Below are 20,293 nucleotides of genomic sequence, written 5' to 3' on the forward strand. Positions count from 1 at the left end.
CTCAGGTTGCACCTGGTACCACTTAGGATCCATTGCGGCTTTTTTTTTATAATCTATTTGTAGAAGTTGTGGACATCCACCTAATTTTTAACATTGACTTTCATATGGGTTTATTAATATTTCCTAAACCTAACTCACGGTAGTACATTAGCACCTTTCTGTTTAATTGAAATTATAGTAAATTCCCAGAGTTATTCTTCGGATTTTTGCATGTTTATTACTTTGTTTCGATGAGTAATGAATGAACCCACAACAAGCTATTTTTTCGCTCGTATAAATAATAGAAATGCATGTTTTATGAGTTCATAGAATATTAATAACTGAGGATTTTTCCAGTGATCTCAGGTCGTTTATCAGTCACAAGCGGCACTCATTTTCATGTAATTTGATTTTTATTTGTATTAATACAAAACAACTTTTGCAGAAAAAAAATATATTTCCACTGTTCTTTCGTTGCCCTCACATCAATCAATCTCATTATTAGTCCATTCCTCCTTGATCAAGTCAGCAGCCTTTTCTCCGACCATAATAGCAGGAATGTTGGTGTGGGCAGTCAATGCCATGGGTATAATGCTGGTATCAACGACTCTCAAATTGCGAATCCCATGAACTTTCAATCTGTGATCCACCACCGCCTCTTTGTCCTTTGAGGGCCCCATTTTGCAAGTGCCCACTTGGTGGTGTAAAGTTGGGGTGATTGTTCTAAGGCTGCATTCCCAGTATGCGTCAGAGTTAAAGGGGTGCTTTTCACAACCTATTTGGAGTAGAAAGGAGTGTAAAGAAATCGCGATGATATATGGGGTGCCTACCAGGCATGGGTTTATCATAGAGCTTGGCCTTAAATTTTCTTAGAGCAGGCATTTTTATTACTCTATTGATTTCTCGAATTGATGCTATGAAAGTCTTGATATCCTCGTTATTTTTGTCTGTAAAGTATTGAGGATAGAACTTGGGCCAATGAAAAGGATTTTTAGATTTTAGTTTAAGGTACCCCACTGACTTTGGATGGACCAACATTAGCAGAACCTAAAAAAAACATGTTGTGTTTGAATTCACTGTTGGAACTAACTGAACTTACTTGGAAGAATGGGATATCTTCTATTTCTTTCCAATAGTTGTTGTAAAGCTCCGAGCTGATGCTGACGGTGTCTTTAAAAGCCACTCCCTTGTCTGCGGCTACGTTGCTGCCTAAAAAAATCACCTCCATATCTGGGTATTTCCCTTTAGACCTAAAAATGTCTCATATTTCTCTGCACCTAAAGAACCCTTGGTACTTACCTAGAAAAGTTGCTTTTCATGTACATTAGAGCCTCAACTCCTCCTAGAAGGGTCAGAGGGCCCTTTCCGTTATTGAATAAGTCAAATACGTTTGAGGCGTTAAAGTACATCTTTGAAGTGGCTATTATGGGTTGGTTTACCAAGTAATTCAGACCTTTAAGAATCATTATTTAAAAGTGGGTCATTTAAATTTGAACTTAAATTAACCCAAAAAGGTGATGTGGTCATATAGCTTTTTGCCAACAGGCAAATTTTTGATAACCTCAATTCCCAGCTCCTCTAAATGGTCTTTAGGCCCAACTCCTGAGAGCATTAAAAGTTGAGGAGAATTAAATGCTCCTGCTGACAAAATCACTTCTTTTTGGGCAGAAATTTTGTAGTACTTCCGATTGCTTCAACCATCAAATTTGTGAAGTAATTATCCCAACATCTCCAACCTTCTCCTTACCTTACAAATTCCACGCCAGTTGCAACTTTCGTACTAGGATCGATTAAAATCTTAGTAACTCTAGAATTTGTCAGTATTTTCAAATTTTTTCTGCTTCTAATAGGTCTGAGATAGGCTTTTTCTACGCTGCACCTCAGACCATTCCTCAAATTAGCTTGAACAAAGGATACCTTCAAAACTTTACTAAGTACCAGTTCTAACTTTAAAGCAGGGCACCTACCCCCATTTGACTCCTTCCATTATAATCCACGTAGGGATATCCAGCTTCTTGGGCTGCTTCAACAAATGCCTCTACAGCCTCGGTTCTGTAGGGAACATCTGTAACGGACATGTAACCTCCTTTATGTCTATAAGGCCCATCTTGGATCTAAGATTGTCCATTTAAGTCATTGTTTGTGTTAAACAATAGACTCACCTCAACAGAGGAATCTTCAAGTTTCATAAAATAGGGCAAAACATCCTTGTAACCCCACCCAGGGTTCCCCATTGCCTCCCATTTATTGTAGTCTTTAGGGTTGCCTCTTACGTGGATCATAAAGTTGATTAGAGTGCTTCCTCCTAGGCCTCTGCCTCTAGGCCATTGCATTCTTTGTTCAGGACACCCTGAAGGGGTTTTAAAGATCTCTACATCAACATTTTTCAGTGGTGTATCTCACCCCAACAGCTGCCATTTTCTTTTTCCGCAACATATCCCCAATCAAATTTAGTTTTTTGGAATAAGGGTGCCATCGCTGGGATATCGTTGAGTGAGGTTGCCACGTCGCCCACCTCCAAAAGGAGCACCTTCCATAGATAGTTTTCGGACAGTCTATTGGCTAGAGTTGCTCCTGAGGAGCCTGAGCCTACTATTATGAAGTCGAAGGTTTCTTGATAGGATGGCGGAAGATCTAATTATTTAGCCATTTGAGAAGAATGTTCAGATATTAATAATCGCTTACCATTGTACAAACCAGATTTGATCGAGCGATGGCTTGGGTACCATAAAAACCGGCCGTATCGGAAATTCTGGTTCATTGAACTATCTGAGTTTGAATTGCTTGTTAGTATGAAGAGGAGCAGTGTTTTCAGATATATGAAGTGCATTTCTGGAAATATTTTTAAAAAAACCTATGAAAAAGTGGTTTCAGTGACCAAATTATAACGATCAATTTTTAAAAAAACTTTAATCGTGAAAGCTCAATTTTTTTTGAAAACCGATAGAGATACCTATAGAAAATAAAATGAGTAGATTCCTAATTTTAAATAATATGCAGGGTATTCTATGAAAAAATCAAATTCCTAGGTTTTAAACGAATGATCTTGTCCAAAACTCCCTTTAAAAAAGTTTAAAACGTGCTTCCATTAATCCTTACATTACTCGAAAACTAAGAACGGTTGTAAGAATTAAGAGATTTCTACAGGAAACTTAATCCTAATGAAGAGTTTATCTTTCTTTTATGAAATCGCTACGTATATTTAAATCTGTTTTTTAAGATCGGAAAATAAATAAATCTATTCAATAATAAAGGAATTTACCTTTGAGCCTCCTAGAAAGAATGGTCCTCCTTAGTAATCCCTGCAGTTTCTCACTTAGGTAATGTGGCGCTTTAGCTAAAGCAGTTTTTGCAATTATTCTGTTATACAATTTTTGAAAAAACGTGGGTTCGTTTGGGTTTAAAGCAGTTGACTGCAGCGAAGACGTTGAACTAGGGTTTAGTGATGCTGCTGAAAGTACCGTTGTGTGTTTATAAAAAATTATCCTGCAAAAATACAGAGGCGTAACTCCAATATGGACAAGAAATACGTTACATTTTTTGACTCATTAATAAATAAATAAACTACTTAACAATAAATGTATGTGCGAACATTACGAAATTATAGAGGCGTTAAAATAGGTATTAATTTCATAATATTTTGTTTATATTTTTTGGAATTTGCTGATGCTACTACTATTACGTTAATACTAGTGCATTCGGAGTTTATCTGCAGTCACTTCATATTTGCATACATTGGACGACAAAAAGGCGAAATTTACAATGCAAAAGTTTAAATAATTAATTAATTTAATATCCTAGTCTCACTTAAATTACATTTTACTCCCGAAAATCTTTTAATCTTCTTGAAAATCTTCTTTAGTAATCTCATAATTAACTATTTGCCCATGAATGTATGAACTTATTTTAGCATGACCTAAAGGGTTGGTTTCTGGCCCTGAAAGGGGCTTAATTTCTTCTCTGAAAATATCACAAAACTGAAAAAAATAATAAAGATTGTTTCCTTACCTTCCAATCCTATACTCTTTATCATTGGCCTCATAGTGCACAGTTATCTTGTAATACCCATATCTACAACTTCACTTCCCTTTCACTACCTCCCTCTAATGATGACTTCCATTGATTCCATCCTCGATTTTACTCACAAGCTCGGAATTAGCATTTGAAGCCTGTTTTTTGAATTCTGCATCGTTTAATTGAGGCTGAGTCTCTTTACTCATAGCAAATTTTTTAAAAAGAATTACTGGTAATTTTGTATTGTTGGTTGCCGGAGCTGCAGGAGTATTTGTTCCAGTTATATGGGCAACTGGGATATTTTTTCTTCCTAGAGAGAACCTAGACTTCTGAGGGCTGGTAATGGGCGCAAGATGAAGTTCTTAATGAATCGAAATTGATAGTTTTAAGGGGGCCTCAGTGGTGGTAGTAATAGTAGTTGCGGGAATTGCCTGAAAAACGAATGCACTTGTGGTTTTTAGTGTATGCTTTCTCTCTTTAATAATCATGCTCGAAATCTGTGTAGCGTACATTCTTATTTTGGGCACCCTGTATACCAAAATATGACCTACATCCTAGTTGTATTTGGTCAATAATTTCTGCCATTATTCAAAACTATGAAAAACTCTTGCAAATTTGGCTCCTTTTGCTCATTAATTACAACGTTATTTAGGATTGACTGAATTCGAGTGTGAGTCCTGTTCGCAAGTCTTATTGGACTTTGTTCAGACTTAGGGTGACTCTCGTCAATTTTAAATTGTTTGAGGTAGTCCAGCATATCTTTTAGTGCAGCGTATTACTAAAAAAAATCAAGACTAAAATGTTTTCCACTATTTTCCTTATATAGAAAATTTTCAAAATGTTCTGGAATGATAAGATGTGTTTTTAATTTTCTAGAAATAGATAGAAGGACGTAGAAGTAGGTCCCATAAGAAATAATTTAGTGGCATCGCTGGTAATGCTGTATACACAAAGAATTGTGGGTTGCCGAAGCTCGATCCGCCGGGATATGTAATTGAGTCATGCGCTCCGTTGCAGGTTACCATAAATTGTCTTTAAATTTACTCCAGTATTTTGATCTGAAGCGTTTTTATGAAAATTTTTAGACTGGAGAAAGGTATTTGTACCTCAAAATAACAATAATAAAAAAAAATCAAACTACATTGCGGAGATCTTCGCTAAACAATATTAAAAATGCATTTAAGCTATTTCTAGGGCAAAAAACTTTCAAGAATAATTTTCGGCAATTCTGCACGTCCTAAACATGTTACTTTTGAAAATATAATCTTACCGATAGTTCCACATTTTTGGCTAGACATTACAGAAGAATCTGAAGGCTATAGAATTTTTACTAAATAAACCATTTTTACATAATTCGAGCATATTACCTTGATTGCTCTAGTTGAAAACTATTAATGGGCCCTAAATGAGCACTTTCTAAGATGTTTCTGTGAAAAGATGTCATTTAACGGCCTTCGTCGAGGAATTCGTCCAAAATTGTTTCGAATCAACTTTCGAAAACCAGTTGTGTTGGCAATATAAATTGGGGGCGAACGCCCATCAGGAATTGCATCAAATCGTCCTGTTCTGTCGGTTAGCGCACAATTATATACAAAAATGCTGAAGTATTTGGTAAGTAGACTTTAATTCGCAAATTAGTGCTAATTCGAATCAAGCATAGATGGTACTCGGGGTGGTTTTCTCATTCGCCCTTGCAAGGCCACGAAATACAACCAACCAGAACTATGTTCCCAATGAGGTGGAAAAGCAACAAAACATTGCAGCCAGGTAAGAACTATTGATAACGTTCAATATAGTCCAATCAACGATATTTTAGATATAAATTCTCGTCTGACATCGATGATCACATTAGCGATTTAACCCATCAAAGAAGTGAGGAAAGGGAAGGGTTGGCCCTTAAAGGCATGTATTCGTATAGTGACGGGTACTACAAAAGAACCGTCCACTATGTTGCAGATGAGAATGGATATAGAGTCACTGAGTAAGTATTTATGTGAAAGTGAAAAGGAATTGCGATGGGTGTTTTAGTATGGAGGCAGTACCGTTGGATGGTCCCCATGTAAATTTGGCTGGGACAGCATCAGTGGATACGGCTGCCCATGGATCTCATTTGTCCTATAAAATCCAGAGTGTTCCAATTGAAAAGGCAGTGTCCAAAGTGGTGGGAAATGTCTAAAATAATATCGTAGTTTAAAAGAATTTACGTGTGTTTAAATAAATTGTAATCGAAGACTATATGGATATTTTTATTATGTGTTTTCAAGGTATTGCTTAGCTTGATATGTGGCTGACCTAGGTTTCCTATTTTAGTCACGAAAACACTTCAAAATATCGGATTACGTTTAACGTATCTCTGCGAGAGACAACAACATATTTTTATATTGTTTGGGTGTTTCAATATATTTAAAGAAATGTTTCTCTACTTTATACACCACTGAGGATCTCAATTTCAGCCAATAAAAACGATTAAATACTTAAAAATGAACGAAATTTAGTGATAACAATAAAACCAGTGGAATCTACATGGATTGATAAAACGCAACAATCCATATTTAGTTGTTTTTTTTTATTATTTTATTAGTGATAATTATTTATCACAAAAATATCACAGAATTTATTTCCCTAAGCAACTTTACAAGAAATTACTGAACCCCCAATCTTCCTTGATCATATCAGCACCCTTTTCCGCCACCATAAAAGTAGGGGCGTTGGTATGGGCTGCTGGGATTTTTGGCATAATTGAAGCATCAATAACCTAGAAAAAAACAAATAAAAAATAAATTAAAATTGTCTTTTTTTTTAAGAGCAAACACACCCTCAAACCCTTTACTCCATACACTCTCAATTTGGTATCAACCACCGCTTTTCTGTCCCCCACAGGCCCCATTTTGCATGTGCCACTTTGATGGTAAATGGTGAAAGTGAAATGTCGGGCCATACACTCGAAATATTCTTTCGTTCCGAAAGGGTTATTTGTGCATTGGGGAATAGAGATGTTATGTAAAGTTGTTCCTAAAAAAGAACTGTTTATTTATATAATTTTGGGGCAAATTTGATCATTTACACATAACAGAACTTCTATGAGATCTGTTAAGTTTAGCATATAGAAAAAATGATCAGGATTCTGGTTAATGTAGAGTTAATCACCTATTGATTGCAGGGCAGGTTGGGCCGCTATGTCCATTATAAGTTTTACCCCTTTTAGTATGGTTTCCATGTCTTGTGGGTGCGCGAAATAATTGGGAAAAATATAGGGTTTGTGCTTATAGTTCGCGCTACGCAACAAGATTCGCCCTTTGCTTTTCGGCCTCAATAACATTGGAAAAATCTAACAGAAAATCAGTGAAATACGAATATTCTGCCAATGTAGAAACTGTAAGCGTCGAATTAAATGTGTTTTTACCATAAATGAGTCTATATTTTCAATGGGCTTGAACACATGATCGTATATTCCATCGGTAATGCCGAAATCCTTCCTCAGAAGCACATCGGATACAATGGAACCTCCCTGGGAAAGCAACTCTATATCTGGATATCCATCTGGATCGCCCGGATGGTCAAAGTCGTGAAACACCAAAACCTGGGAACGCAATTTTTGCCATATTTCAGATTCGACAACTTTTTAGGTTGTTTTCGTTACTTACCTCGCATCCTCCTGGGATAGACATAGGTCCTGTATGCCTGTGTAAATAATCCCCCAGATTTTTGTTATTGATAATACGTTCGGTTTTTAAGGAGACTGTTTCGTTAATGAGAAACGTAATTCCCCCTACTGCTATATGGTCCATTAAGTTATAGCCAACTCTTAAATTAGCTATTACAGGAATTCCTGAAATATATATCTATATATTATATATATATTTTTTTTATTTTAGGTAAGCCCTTCCGTTACTTACCCAATTGTTGAAGGTGTCTCTTGGGTCCAACTCCGCTTAACATTAACAGCTGAGGTGAGTTAATAGCTCCAGCCGAAGAAATCACCTCTTTTGTAGCCCTCACGAAATAAGTCTTGCCATTTTTCACCATTTCAATACCTTGAACTTCTTTTGAAACTGGATCTGTATATACACAAGCAGGAGGTATTTCGAAAATTTTAAATTTAGTACAAGTAGATTTACCTATAACGATTTTTTTGACCATACTGTATTTGGACACGTGTAAATTCGGGCGGTGATTGATGGGATGCAGATAGGCCCTGCTTGAGCTTTCTCTCACACCATCCTTTAAAGTCAGTTGAAGATGCGATACTCCCACCTAAGAACACTTTGTTTTAATTGCAACTGAATTGATTGTGTTCTGTAATTGGGAGATAGGGGTTTCTCTGGGTAAATTGGATCAAAATATACAGGTTGTTTTATTTGAAAAAATAGGATTTTGGAGCATCAAAGTAGAGAAAATTGGTATTAAAAATTTTGAAAAATACCATTACATATTGTTGTACTCGTTTGCATGTGACTTTTACCTGAGTATGTCCATTGTAATCTACATAGGGAAACCCAAATTGCATACTGGAATTCACAAAGGCGTCCGCAATTTTAGTCCTATAGGGTGCATAGCTCACATCCAAATATCCTTGATAACCATGGTAGTTGCTGTCATGATATTCTGGCATAGTAAAATTTTCGATTTTCCTGTATAGATAAACGTGACATATACATATATATTATATACATTCGGTGCGTCTAAGATAGAATGCATTGTATGGGAATCTTGAAAACTGTGAGAGGTATGAAGTCGGTCAAATTAGAAAAAAGTTGCGCTATTGAGAGGCCACAGCAGCGTTTACAAAAATAAATTATGATGAATCCTTATCTTCAACACCCTATATACTGCCATGAAATTTGCATAAGTATAAATAATCATAGTTTATATTCTCATTAAAAGTGTTGACCTTTCTTAATTCTTAAATATGATCATTTTGGTATTGAACCTGAGTTCTAAGGCTTCATCTGCAAACATTTCGACGTGTAATTTAGCGATTTAATATTTATTCATATGTTTATGTGTATATTATATATAAATACCTTGAATATTAAAGTCGCCTAAGTGTTTGTTTGAACTACCGTGAGTAAAAAATGAAAACTTGAAAGACGTGTACCTGAAATATGGTAAAACCTCCTTGAAAGACCAACCGGTATTACCCAAATCAGCCCAATGATCATAATCCCTCCTATTGCCTCTGGTGTAAATCATGTAATTGAGCACACTAGACCCACCTATTTTTGAGTGTTTTAGTAGTTTTCGCTATTCCTCACGTCTTTGCATACCTATAACTTTCCCTCTAGGCCAATTACATCGTTGACCATCAAAACCCAGACAAGCTTTTCCGCTGGGTTCCGTCTGGTATTTCCAATTCGTCTCCGTGAATTGTAGGTAGTTAGCCAAGATCGGCATGTCCATTAAGAAGTTTTCGGGCCGCCCTACATATTATCAGGTCGAAACCAGATTTTTGTGGTCTATAAGGGTACTTACCTGCCTCTACAAGTAAAACAGACCAATTAGGGTTCTCGGATAGGCGATTCGCCACCACGCACCCCGCAGTACCAGCTCCCACTACGATAAAATCGTACTCTTTGAAGAAGCGTTTTGCAGGGATGTCCGCGGGTTCCGCGGTGAATTGCTCTTCTCCCTCTTGGTATATCTTGATGACTCCCTCGAGGAGGGACTGTTGCCGGGTAGTAGAAGTACTGATTAAGAGGAGGAACAGGATTTTGTACATTTTGAGTTGGGATTGCCTGAGAAAAGAAATCATATTAGGTGTTTTAAAATGGTGTTTAGTTATTCTATTAAATTCATTGGCACACATGCGGACGCATCTTTGAGACTCACCCTAAACTGTTCCTAATTCTATCAAAGGTGCGTTTAGGGTGGATGTTTTGATCGTGCCATGTGTGTTTTAATGAATTTTAATACGGGGAATAGGCTGGCCAGTATTTACCATTTTTAATATGTTAGTACAAGTATTATTTAGTTATGGGTCATTTGAAATTCCAGGTAGAATTTGCCTATTTAATATTTTCCTATGAAGGTATTTAAATGTTTGGAGAAGCGATATGAGATATTTTTTAAGTCAAAAGATTTTAATGGCATTACTTGTAAAATATGCAGGCAGGCGTATCATGGAGTTATCGGATTGAAGATTTTCCATAAAGTTGCCTATAATACTGCAAATTCTAGCAGGGGCATTATGTTTTCAATTTTTATTGGCATAATATGCAGTTACCGAGTGGAAACAGGGCCGGCTTTAGTAATCCCTAGGCGAAATTTTTAATCACCGTCTCCTTAGCTTTTTTTGCGTTGACATTGTTGTCACTGGTGTCTATTAGTAATGCGTGTAACTCAAAATTCTGTAATATTAAATCCAAGTCGACGTGGCAACCTCGCCACCCGCCATGAAGCGACATTTTTATTATGTTTTTGTTCATGTATCGCGTCAGACACCCTTTTTGGGTGCCTTAGCTTGCACCACTTGTATCGTCTAATGCCCCGTTTGAGATTTTCTCAATTTTCGTTCGTATTTATCGATATTTTTTAACACGTATATCATTAATTTTACCAATGAACCTTAACTATGTTTAGGAAGGTTGTTGGTTATTTTGGCACGAAATAGTGTCTCTTAGACTGCAAGCTCAGAGTGGTCCGAACTTAATTTTAACGCCTATTTTGTGGAGTCACTATGCTTGGATCCTACGAGAAAGATCATACACAGTTCTGGTCACTTACTCCGGACCAATAATCAACAATGAGTGCGTGATCCATGTGAAGCACATGTGACACCCTGACCAGGAAATTCCGACATTCTTTTGATTTGTGGTCCAGAGACGTACTGAATGTGGCTTGAGGTCTCAACTAACAAATATAAACCATAAAAATAGTTTGTTAGTCAATCAACTCAAGCCGCAATTTTCAGCCTCAGGCGCTCAAGCACCAAACCCGGAAAATAGAAAAGATGGACATATTTCCATAGAGTAGATCCCATAGATTCACATTATTTATTAATAGGTGTCCAAATGAGAAAATCGAGTTTGCAAGGTTCGAGAAAAATTATTTTTTTGTATTAAATTCGGCCTCCAACTTGGGAGATTGGTCACGCGTTTTCATGTTTTTGGAGATTGATAAATCATTAAATTGAACTGCGATACCACATTCAACGTAGTGAAAGTTTTGTCAAACTCCAATGTCGGACCTTGATTAAAAAAATCATCTCATTATGAACTTACTACACAGAAAGTTTAGACTTGCGGACCTCAGAATTTTATTTCTGTAGTAAACGCTAAACAAAAAGTCTCACACGTCATCAAAGTTCTATGTCGCGCTGTTCTACGTTACGCTGCCAAACTTCCGAACAAATCTTTGAGGTGATATACATATAATTTATTTCGGGACAGTCAATCGTAAGATTTAATAAAAAATGTTTTTAATTAAAGAATTTTATTATTATGTAAGTAAATAAAACTCTATCAATCTGATAATCAACACATAACCAAACAGGGGTTTGCGATTGACTGCAACCCTGTCGGTTTAAAATTTTTCCAGTGATCATGTTTACATCTCAGCGGAATTATCGAATTTTAACTAAATGACGTCACATCAAAATTTCTGACCATATTTTGCTATATTTATGTTTATATTTTATTTACATTTTAATATACTTACATATATAGCTTATATAATAGCATATTCATTATATTTTTAATAATTAAAACGTTTTACCTTCATATGATAATGATAGTTAAATAAGTTTCTTATACAGGGTGTTTTTTTTTGGTGTGCCTACCATTGCTATCTCCGAAACGGTGAGAATTACAACTTCGATTAAACTAGACTAAATTGGCTCCTTATGGAGCTGATTAAGGAAACCGCTGCAAGGTTGCCACATTTTCAGTAGTTTCCTAGATATTTGAAAAAGTAAGAAAATGGTCCAAAACTTCAATCCCTCGCATTTCGTATACTATTTGTGACAGAAAAGAAGTTTAAATTACAAAGTTTCACAACTTTTTACTCTCTACAAAACGACATATCGAACGTCATTGTACAACTTTTAGTAACTAAGTAATCGGTATCAACTTCATTATTTTAAATACGGACCTGGAATTTTTATTTCATATTTCGAAAGCGCTTTTTATTCCTGACAAACCCACGTATAATATGTTTACGTTTATTAACGTTTCAGCCCGCATAATTCATCATCAGACTATTTTTTATTTACCTTTTTAAACTACACTACGTACTAGGTCACTATGGAAACGATTTTCTAACAAGTTTGACATTTATTTGTCAAATAAAGTTATTTTTAGATTTATTTAAACCTAACCGCTGAATAGGAAACAACGGCCCAATATTATGGCCACTTCGTTCTCCCGATATGACTCCAATGGATTTTTTTATTTGGAGAATAATTAAAAACAAAGTTTATAAAACCCCACCAGAAAATATTGAAGACTTAAAAAATAAAATTATCTTTGCGTTTCAAAGCATTACACCCAGAACACTTAGATGCATTCAGAAAAAACTAATAAATAATGTACGGTTATGTCTAAGTACGAATGGGAGACACTTTGAACATTTAGGATAATTATAGGTTAATAAGAAAGAGTATGTAGTGTAGTTTAAAAAGGTAAATAAAAAATAGTCTGATGATGAATTATGCGCGTTGAAACGTTAATAAATGTAAACATATTATACATGGGTCTGTCAGGAATAAAAAGCGCTTTCGAAATATGAAATAAAAATTCCAGGTCCGTATTTAAAATAATGAAGTTGATACCGATTACTTAGTTACTAAAAGTTGTACAATGACGTTTGATATGTCGTTTTGTAGAGAGTAAAAAGTTGTGAAACTTTGCAATTTAAACTTCTTTTCTGTCACAAATAGTATACGAAATGCGAGGGATTGAAGTTTTGGACCATTTTCATACTTTTTTAAATATCTAGGAAACTACTGAAAATGTGGCAACTTTGCAGCGGTTTCCTTAATCAGCTCCATAAGGAGCCAATTTAGTCTAGTTTAATCGAAGTTGTAACTCTCACCGTTTCGGAGATAGCAATGGTAGGCACACCAAAAAAAAACACCCTGTATATTATTTCCGCGATAAAAATTACCAAGGTGGTCATGTTATTTCGTCATAGATGACAAGCTAGACTATTTGTTTGGCGTTTAGTATATTACAGAATACGTAATTGCTTTTTGATTGCAACGTGATATACATATAGAGGTTTTTTCAAGAACTACAGTATTTTCAGCGAATCAACTGATATACGTCACCAACCTGCAATGGTGTCAGAGATTGAAAGAGTTTAATGTTTTCATACCTCAAAGAGGCAATTACTCATGCAAAATATACTTTTCTTAACCCATTAGTGCCCATAACTTTTATTTTGTTCAATTCTTACAAAAACTACGTTCATGGAGAACTACAGACACTAATTACATGTATTAATGCATATTTCAATTTTATTTTAATTGGAAGTACAAAAAAAATGGCGGCACATTAATGTGCCAGCATTTTTAAAAATTAAAACAACATATTACTGTAAATAAAAATTGAATTTTTTTTATAGGACTTCCGAGCAAGGTGTGTAGTGTAAGAAAAATGCAAATCGTTATGTTATAAAACAGTTCAACTAAACCAAAAAAAAATACTTATTACAATGCAAACACGTTAGGACAACAGCTGTGCATCGCATTGCATATTTACCAATTTATGAAAAATTACTAATTATAAATTTTAATAAAAATTTATGTAATGCAAGCACATCACAAAGAACGCCCTCGCATATATTTAGAAGCGCTAAGTTCATATATTTTTTGTAAAAAAAATAAAAACTCTTTGGCACATTTATGTGCCTATGGGCTTTAATGGATTAATAATAATAATTTAGTAAATAAATCTCAATAAAATTGAGATTTATGTATTATAAAATGTATATATAAACGCTAATATTAGTAACCTATTTTTATATTTCTATATGGAACTATTATTTTTTCAAAAATCATTTTTTTGAGTAAACTTGGCAATAATTTTTTCATCTTATTGTCACATATTTTCTTTGAATTAAAGGTTGTTAACCATTTGTATAGATTTTTGATTTCGTGCGAACTTCCTATTTGCGATTTGAAAATTAGTGCTGAAGTGTTAAGTGGTCTTTTATACAACGTTCTTTCAAGAATTTGATGTGGTTTTTTGGATTTTCGTCATTACGCGTAAGTCATTGTAGAGAGCATGCAAGGAGTTCGTTACTTCATTAATTCTTTATTTTGAACAAGAAAGAGATACCGGTAGTTCTCTTTTGCCACTGACAGGTAATTTTTATTGAATTGGTATGGGGAATATGTAAAAATTCTGATAAAGAGCATATTGAAGATGGGAAAACTATCGAAGCTGCTTTAAAAATGTTTAAACAAGTTTTAGCAACAGTTACCAGAGAAATTTGGAAAAACTGCGTTGATCGTACGGATTTGAAAATAATGAAATGGTACCAAAGGGAACGGATAATGGATAGAACAGAGATAAATCCACTAATAATAGATGTCGACTATGAATCTGACGAACGGGATAGCTATGATTAATAATTATATACGTGGAGAAATTAAAATAAAGAATATAATAACTCTAAGTCTTAGTTTAATTTTGATTAAATATAATAGTCTGAAATAATTTTAATCTTGAACATTAATAAATTTTTGAGAAAGTGGTAACGTCGAGCGATGACAAGCACGATGACGTGCATCGGTTAATTCGCTGAAAATACTGTAGATAGCAAGAGCTCTCAAAATTTCTCAAGTGAAGATGCCAATATAATTGTTTCAATGCGACACAACCCTTCTGATCAATTACTGTACTTTTCATTATTACGACAAAGTAATTAACAATAGTTTCTTCTGAACTAACTATTTGTTATCACCGTTCACTCGTACCACTGACGATTTGGGAAATTACTACGGGTTAAACAACCATCGAATTGTTTCATTGTTGCTTAATTACTATCATTAATTGTACATTTGAATGAAGTATGTGAATGTGTTAACCTCATATTCGAAGAACTATTATGCCCCAATGTTGTCAATTAACATTTTTTATTTCGCATACATGATAGATTTGCGTGCATGGATTTAAGATTTACAGACATGTTCTATAGGGTGGGCCTTGACTTGGTTTGTATACAGGATATTAGTGTAATAACTTTCGTAAATTTAACCAGTGATTAACAACATCATTTTGAACAAAAAAGTTCCTTGCAAGAGGGGTCGTAAATACAACCATTTCCCCGGAAAATCAAAAAAACATTTTGTGAGAATTGGCAACGTCGCGTCGTAGTTATTTCATTTCCACACGTACCTAAGTAGCCGCATGAAATGGGCTACTTAGGTCCGTTTTTAGACTTTTTTTTGGGTCTGGTAGGTTACAGTACATTATTAACAAAACGCGTTAAATTCAGGAAATTTAAACATTATGTGTTTCTTATTTTATTATTTTGAAAAGCCATTTACCTTTAAACTATTGTTATCATCTTTAATTAGCCTAACATGTGACGTTACACATTTTACACCCTTACATCACACTCAAAAACACAAATTTATTATTGTTTTTGCTACGTTAAATGTTCGAAATGTTTACCATTTGAGACCATGCATGCTCTAGTGCGGGTACTCCTTGTTGAATTCTTTTAAACAAGGTTTAAAATTTGTTCTTCGGCTTCAGAACCAACTTCTCGCTGTCGACCTCGTCCTTGATACGTAGGAATAGCGCTACCTGTATCCAGAAGTCTTCGGGAAACTCGCACAAATGTTTGTCAAGCTGGAAGTTTTCTTTCTGGATAACGATTACCGTAAATGCGCCCAGCTTCTTCTGAATTGTGTGACGCCTCTCCATAAATCAAAAGCATGTCATGATACTCGCTTACAGAACCGTTGTCACGTAGGTACTATTGATAAGTCGGAATAAAATCACTTAAAGCTCGCCCAAATTAACTTTGTGGATGATCTCTTGCGTGATCTCTGTCAGAAGATGCATTGAACGAGAACCAAATCACACTAAAATATTAAAACTATGGAAGAACATACAGAGTCGGTTAAATTAGAAAAAAATGTGCCAAATTTCATACTCTTCTAAGAACTGAAAACAATGTTGCCAAATGATTTTTAGTTTCTGAGTTATTACGAAAAAACTAAAATTCGGTCAAATTTTATTTTCTAACTAAATTGAAAACTAAAGGTTTTTCATCAAAACGTTTGATACAAAAACTTCATAGTTTTCTTATGTCTACAAACCAGTAAAATCCAAAATTTTAAATGTTGCTTAGTTTCTGAGATAATGACAACAACTTGAGTTTTTTAAATACGGACCTGTATATTTTTTAGCTATTTTTAAAACTTCTTAGTAACCTCTTTACAATGATGTATCACAAGATAAAGTTTTTTGATGTTTTAGTTAAAAAAAAAATATCTGTATTTTTCTCTCAATAGGGCTAGGCCGGTCCTGGAGTTCTAAGTAAAAAAATGTAATCATTATGTCTCAAAAATGTTATGCAGGCAAATTAATTATAAATCAAGCCATAGGTTAAGTTTCTCGACGGTAACAAAAGTAATAATCCAATTCTTAATTTAAAATGAAATTAAGTATCTTTTAATGAACAAATGGAGAACTAATATACTACAATCAACAGTCATTATCTTTATAATTTTTACTAATTATAAGTGTTCAAAATGACCTACGTAGACAGTATCGAGCATTTTTTATAACTTTTTTTGGACATTTTTTAATATACGAGGGGTTAATTTTTGACAAGCAGTTTGAATTTTTTGTATAAGTTCCTCCACATTCTGTGATGTTGTTTGATAGACCTGACCTTTGACATGACCTCATATAGAAAAATCCATAGGGGTTATATCTGGGGACAGTGCTGGCCAGTTGATAGGGCCGTTATTAACAAACAACTCAACATATTTATCATGAAACGGGCTTTCAAGAAATTTTCAGACATAACAATTGCATTTTTATTTAGAACTCCAGAACCGGTCAAACCCTATTGAGAGAAAAATACAGAATTTTTTTTTTTTAACTAAAACATCAAAAAACTTTATCTTGTGATACATCATTGTAAAGGGGTTACTAAGAACTTTTAAAAATGGCCAAAAAATATACAGGTCCATATTTAAAAAACTCAAGTTGTTGTCATTATCTCAGAAACTAAGCAACATTTAAAATTTTGGAATTTACTGGTTTGTAGACATAAGAAAACTATGAAGTTTTTGTATCAAACGTTTTGATAAAAAACCTTTAGTTTTCGATTTATTTAGAAAATAAAATTTGACTGAATTTTAGTTTTTTCGTAATAACTCAGAAACTAAAAATCATTTGGCAACATTGTTTTCAGTTCTTAGAAGAGTATGAAATTTGGCACATTTTTTCTAATTTAACCGACCCTGTAACTTTTACCGTTTAAGAGATCGTAATGATGACATCGGATTTGGAATACCCTGTATAACTCATGTACTATTGAGGTACTAAGTCAATTTGTTTACTGCACATTCCAATACCTTATCGCTTCACCCACAAAGTGGGCGAACGACCCTCATAAGGGCCACAAAAAATAATCATAACAAAAAGAAACTCCTCTTCCATTGATCCTCCTCACATCCATCCTCCTGACATTGAGTGCGGTGTTGCCGCCTACGTTTATTTTTACCGCTTATGTTATTAAGTTTTCAATTGCTTTTAGCAATGTTATTATTGAATAATTTTCAGTTTTTTTGTTACATGTCAAACAGTCAACATGTGTCAAGTACATTTTTCCACATTTTATTAAAATTTTAAAGCTTATCATAGCTTTTCGGTTACCAACTTTGACATTTTTTTTTAACTATTAGGTTTTCGGCCCCTGTTGTATGGAACTTTTTTCGTTAAAATGGTGTTCTTAATCGTTAGTTAAATTTACGAAAGTTATTTCACTAACACCCTGTATAAGTTTTTCGTTGGAAATAATTAGCGCCAGTTTCAGTCTTAACAAATCAATCGTATGTAAAGTTTTCTTTTCGTCTTAATCAATCAATTATTCATGTATATCTATAGAATCCGTAGAGCAACCATGAACGGTCCAGAACATCATATCTAATTAAGTGTTAAATTATTCCACGGGCCAATAACATATTCAAGGCAAATATTAATTATGCGTGAATTATTACTGGTGTGACTGTTTATTTATAACGTTTCTTATTTTTAGCCCGTTTTGGTTTTTACTTTTTTTGCGCTTATTTAATTTCTATATCTGGGTGTTCTGTATGAAAAAACGGGCGTTCTCAATATGAGAAAACAGAATTTTCGTGTTCCAGAGAAAGGGGAAATATTTCTTCAAAGTTTTGAAAACAGGGCCTCATGAAGGCTTAATTTACTTGGACTTCGATAAAGATAGATTAGGGAAATGGTGAATGGTGTATTAAGGAATCATCTCTTGTGATTAGTAGATTCAAGGTATTTTATAATATACACAGTGTTTTATAGAAAAAAACTAAGTTTCCAAGACTCAAACAGAATCGTATCCAAACTTCCGTTTACAGACCATTGAAAACTTGCTTCTATCAATCCCCATATTCGCTCGAAAACTAAAAAAGATGGGTAGAGGGAAACTATACAATGCGTTCTATATGAAAAAGTATTGCTTTAGGGTTTTTAGTTTTTTTAGGCTAAAGAAAGTGGAGTTTTAACGTTCTAAATGTAGCAAAAATTGCCTTTAGTCTGGAAACAAGGACTTATTTTCTATAAATACCAAAAAAATAGCTATAGGAAATTACATTAAAGAATTGTTCCTTGAAATGGGTAAGCTCAAAATATTCAATAATATATCGGATGTTCGATGGGAAAAGCCGAGTTTCTTGCAATAAAATTACTATAGCTAGCATGTCTTACCCAAATTTCCAAATAATTCCTTAAGTTATCTCTATAAATTGATTCACAACACTACCGGCTTAACTACACAACACCAAAAATCGTTTATAAATAGTTTTCAAAATTATATGTTAAATGACCGCCTCAGCTCCTTTTAATTCCCGATACCACTCTTTCTGTCATTGCGTCACTAATTACGATGGAAAAAACTCCCAATTTGCTGTAATTTTTTACGACATTTATACTCCTAGGTTCTTAAGAAACTTACATCGATGTCGTTCGGTGTTGCATTTAAAGCAATATTAGTCAAGTTCCCCACCATTTAGGAATTGCTGTACTGGTTGATTGTTTACATTAAAAATCGTCTTATCGTTGGCGAATGTTTTAAGGACATTTATATGATACCTAAGTTCTAAGCCTTTCTAACTAATGCGTAATAAAATAATGGTAATTTCCGGTTTCTGGGTAGTTATTTTGAAATGAACCAGAGGCATTACCTTGAACGTCAACTCTTGATTCATTTTCAAGTGTTTTATTGATTGCTTGGTTTCCTTTTAAGTATTGTTAATTGCCGAAATACTTGCTTACTTCGGACCACCTCTTGAGATTAATCTTTTCAAAGATCCCCCCTAAGAGAGAATGCGCATAGAAACGCACAAACTTAATTTTTTCCTCGTTCGACGATGGCTTTCTCACGTGTGAGATTCCTACAAGAAACTCGCGAATAAGAGCCTCGTAAGTTGTTATTAATTTTTGAAGGAATTATTGCTGATTTTAGGACTAATTTGCCACAGATGAATTTGTAAAAATAAAATGCTTCCACAGATCGGTTTCTCAGGTTCAAGAGATGACGTCCATGGAATGATGATAGTGACATTCACACGTGTTATAATATTTTAAAATCATTATGAATACAATATTTATTATTTGATATTCCCCATGGCAGGGTTAATTAATGTCTCAAACAAGAAAATAAATTATTTACGCGTTATTTGAATTACTTGATAATATATAATGACATTGATGTATGCGTTGAAAATACGTTCATAAGGTATTGAAAGCATATCATTTCGGATCATTAACTAATTTTTTATTATTTTTGTAGAAGGTATTTCTGAGCTTTTGGTCATCGGCTTCTACATTTTTGGTGATAAATTTAAAAATTATCTTTCACCCATTAATATTAACCCTCAAAAAATCCAATTAAAGCTTGATTGCCGACTCGTCGCGAGCAATCTCTTTCAGTCCAAGTATCGTATCGACTTTATTTGAACACCTAATTAGCTAAGGTCAAGCAGTGAGACAGAATTTTTTTAAGCCGGAGTGGTCAATGCAAGGCAAGTTGCTACAAAAGTCAAGATTAACACAAAATCATTATGTGCGTAACACGCGAAAATGTGCACGTAGTCAATGAT

The 20,293-nt window shown here is 34.3% G+C and overlaps 2 protein-coding genes across 3 annotated transcripts in view; one reads left to right on the forward strand and one right to left on the reverse strand.

Annotated features, from left to right (window-relative positions):
* Positions 1 to 20,293, forward strand: part of Flo2 (flotillin-2) — a 73,267-nt gene that overhangs the window by 4,253 nt on the left and 48,721 nt on the right. The gene's annotated exons all lie outside the window — the stretch shown is intronic.
* On the reverse strand, positions 434 to 19,011 carry LOC136417646 (uncharacterized). Its single transcript, XM_066403431.1, has 23 exons — positions 18,900 to 19,011; positions 9,466 to 9,728; positions 9,261 to 9,413; positions 9,092 to 9,209; positions 8,456 to 8,624; positions 8,112 to 8,247; positions 7,890 to 8,051; positions 7,638 to 7,822; positions 7,397 to 7,573; positions 7,141 to 7,321; positions 6,809 to 7,005; positions 6,628 to 6,748; positions 3,242 to 3,310; positions 2,665 to 2,811; positions 2,383 to 2,613; positions 2,142 to 2,329; positions 1,947 to 2,093; positions 1,727 to 1,896; positions 1,486 to 1,670; positions 1,279 to 1,432; positions 1,079 to 1,229; positions 810 to 1,026; positions 434 to 754 (listed from the first exon to the last, which is right to left on the reverse strand). Exons 2-23 carry the CDS (start codon positions 9,710 to 9,712, stop codon positions 465 to 467), a joined length of 3,795 nt encoding a protein of 1,264 aa, XP_066259528.1. The 5' UTR covers positions 9,713 to 9,728; positions 18,900 to 19,011; the 3' UTR covers positions 434 to 464.

The sequence above is a fragment of the Euwallacea similis genome, chromosome 2, assembly GCF_039881205.1.
Source record: "Euwallacea similis isolate ESF13 chromosome 2, ESF131.1, whole genome shotgun sequence".
Taxonomy (NCBI): Eukaryota; Metazoa; Arthropoda; class Insecta; order Coleoptera; family Curculionidae; genus Euwallacea; species Euwallacea similis.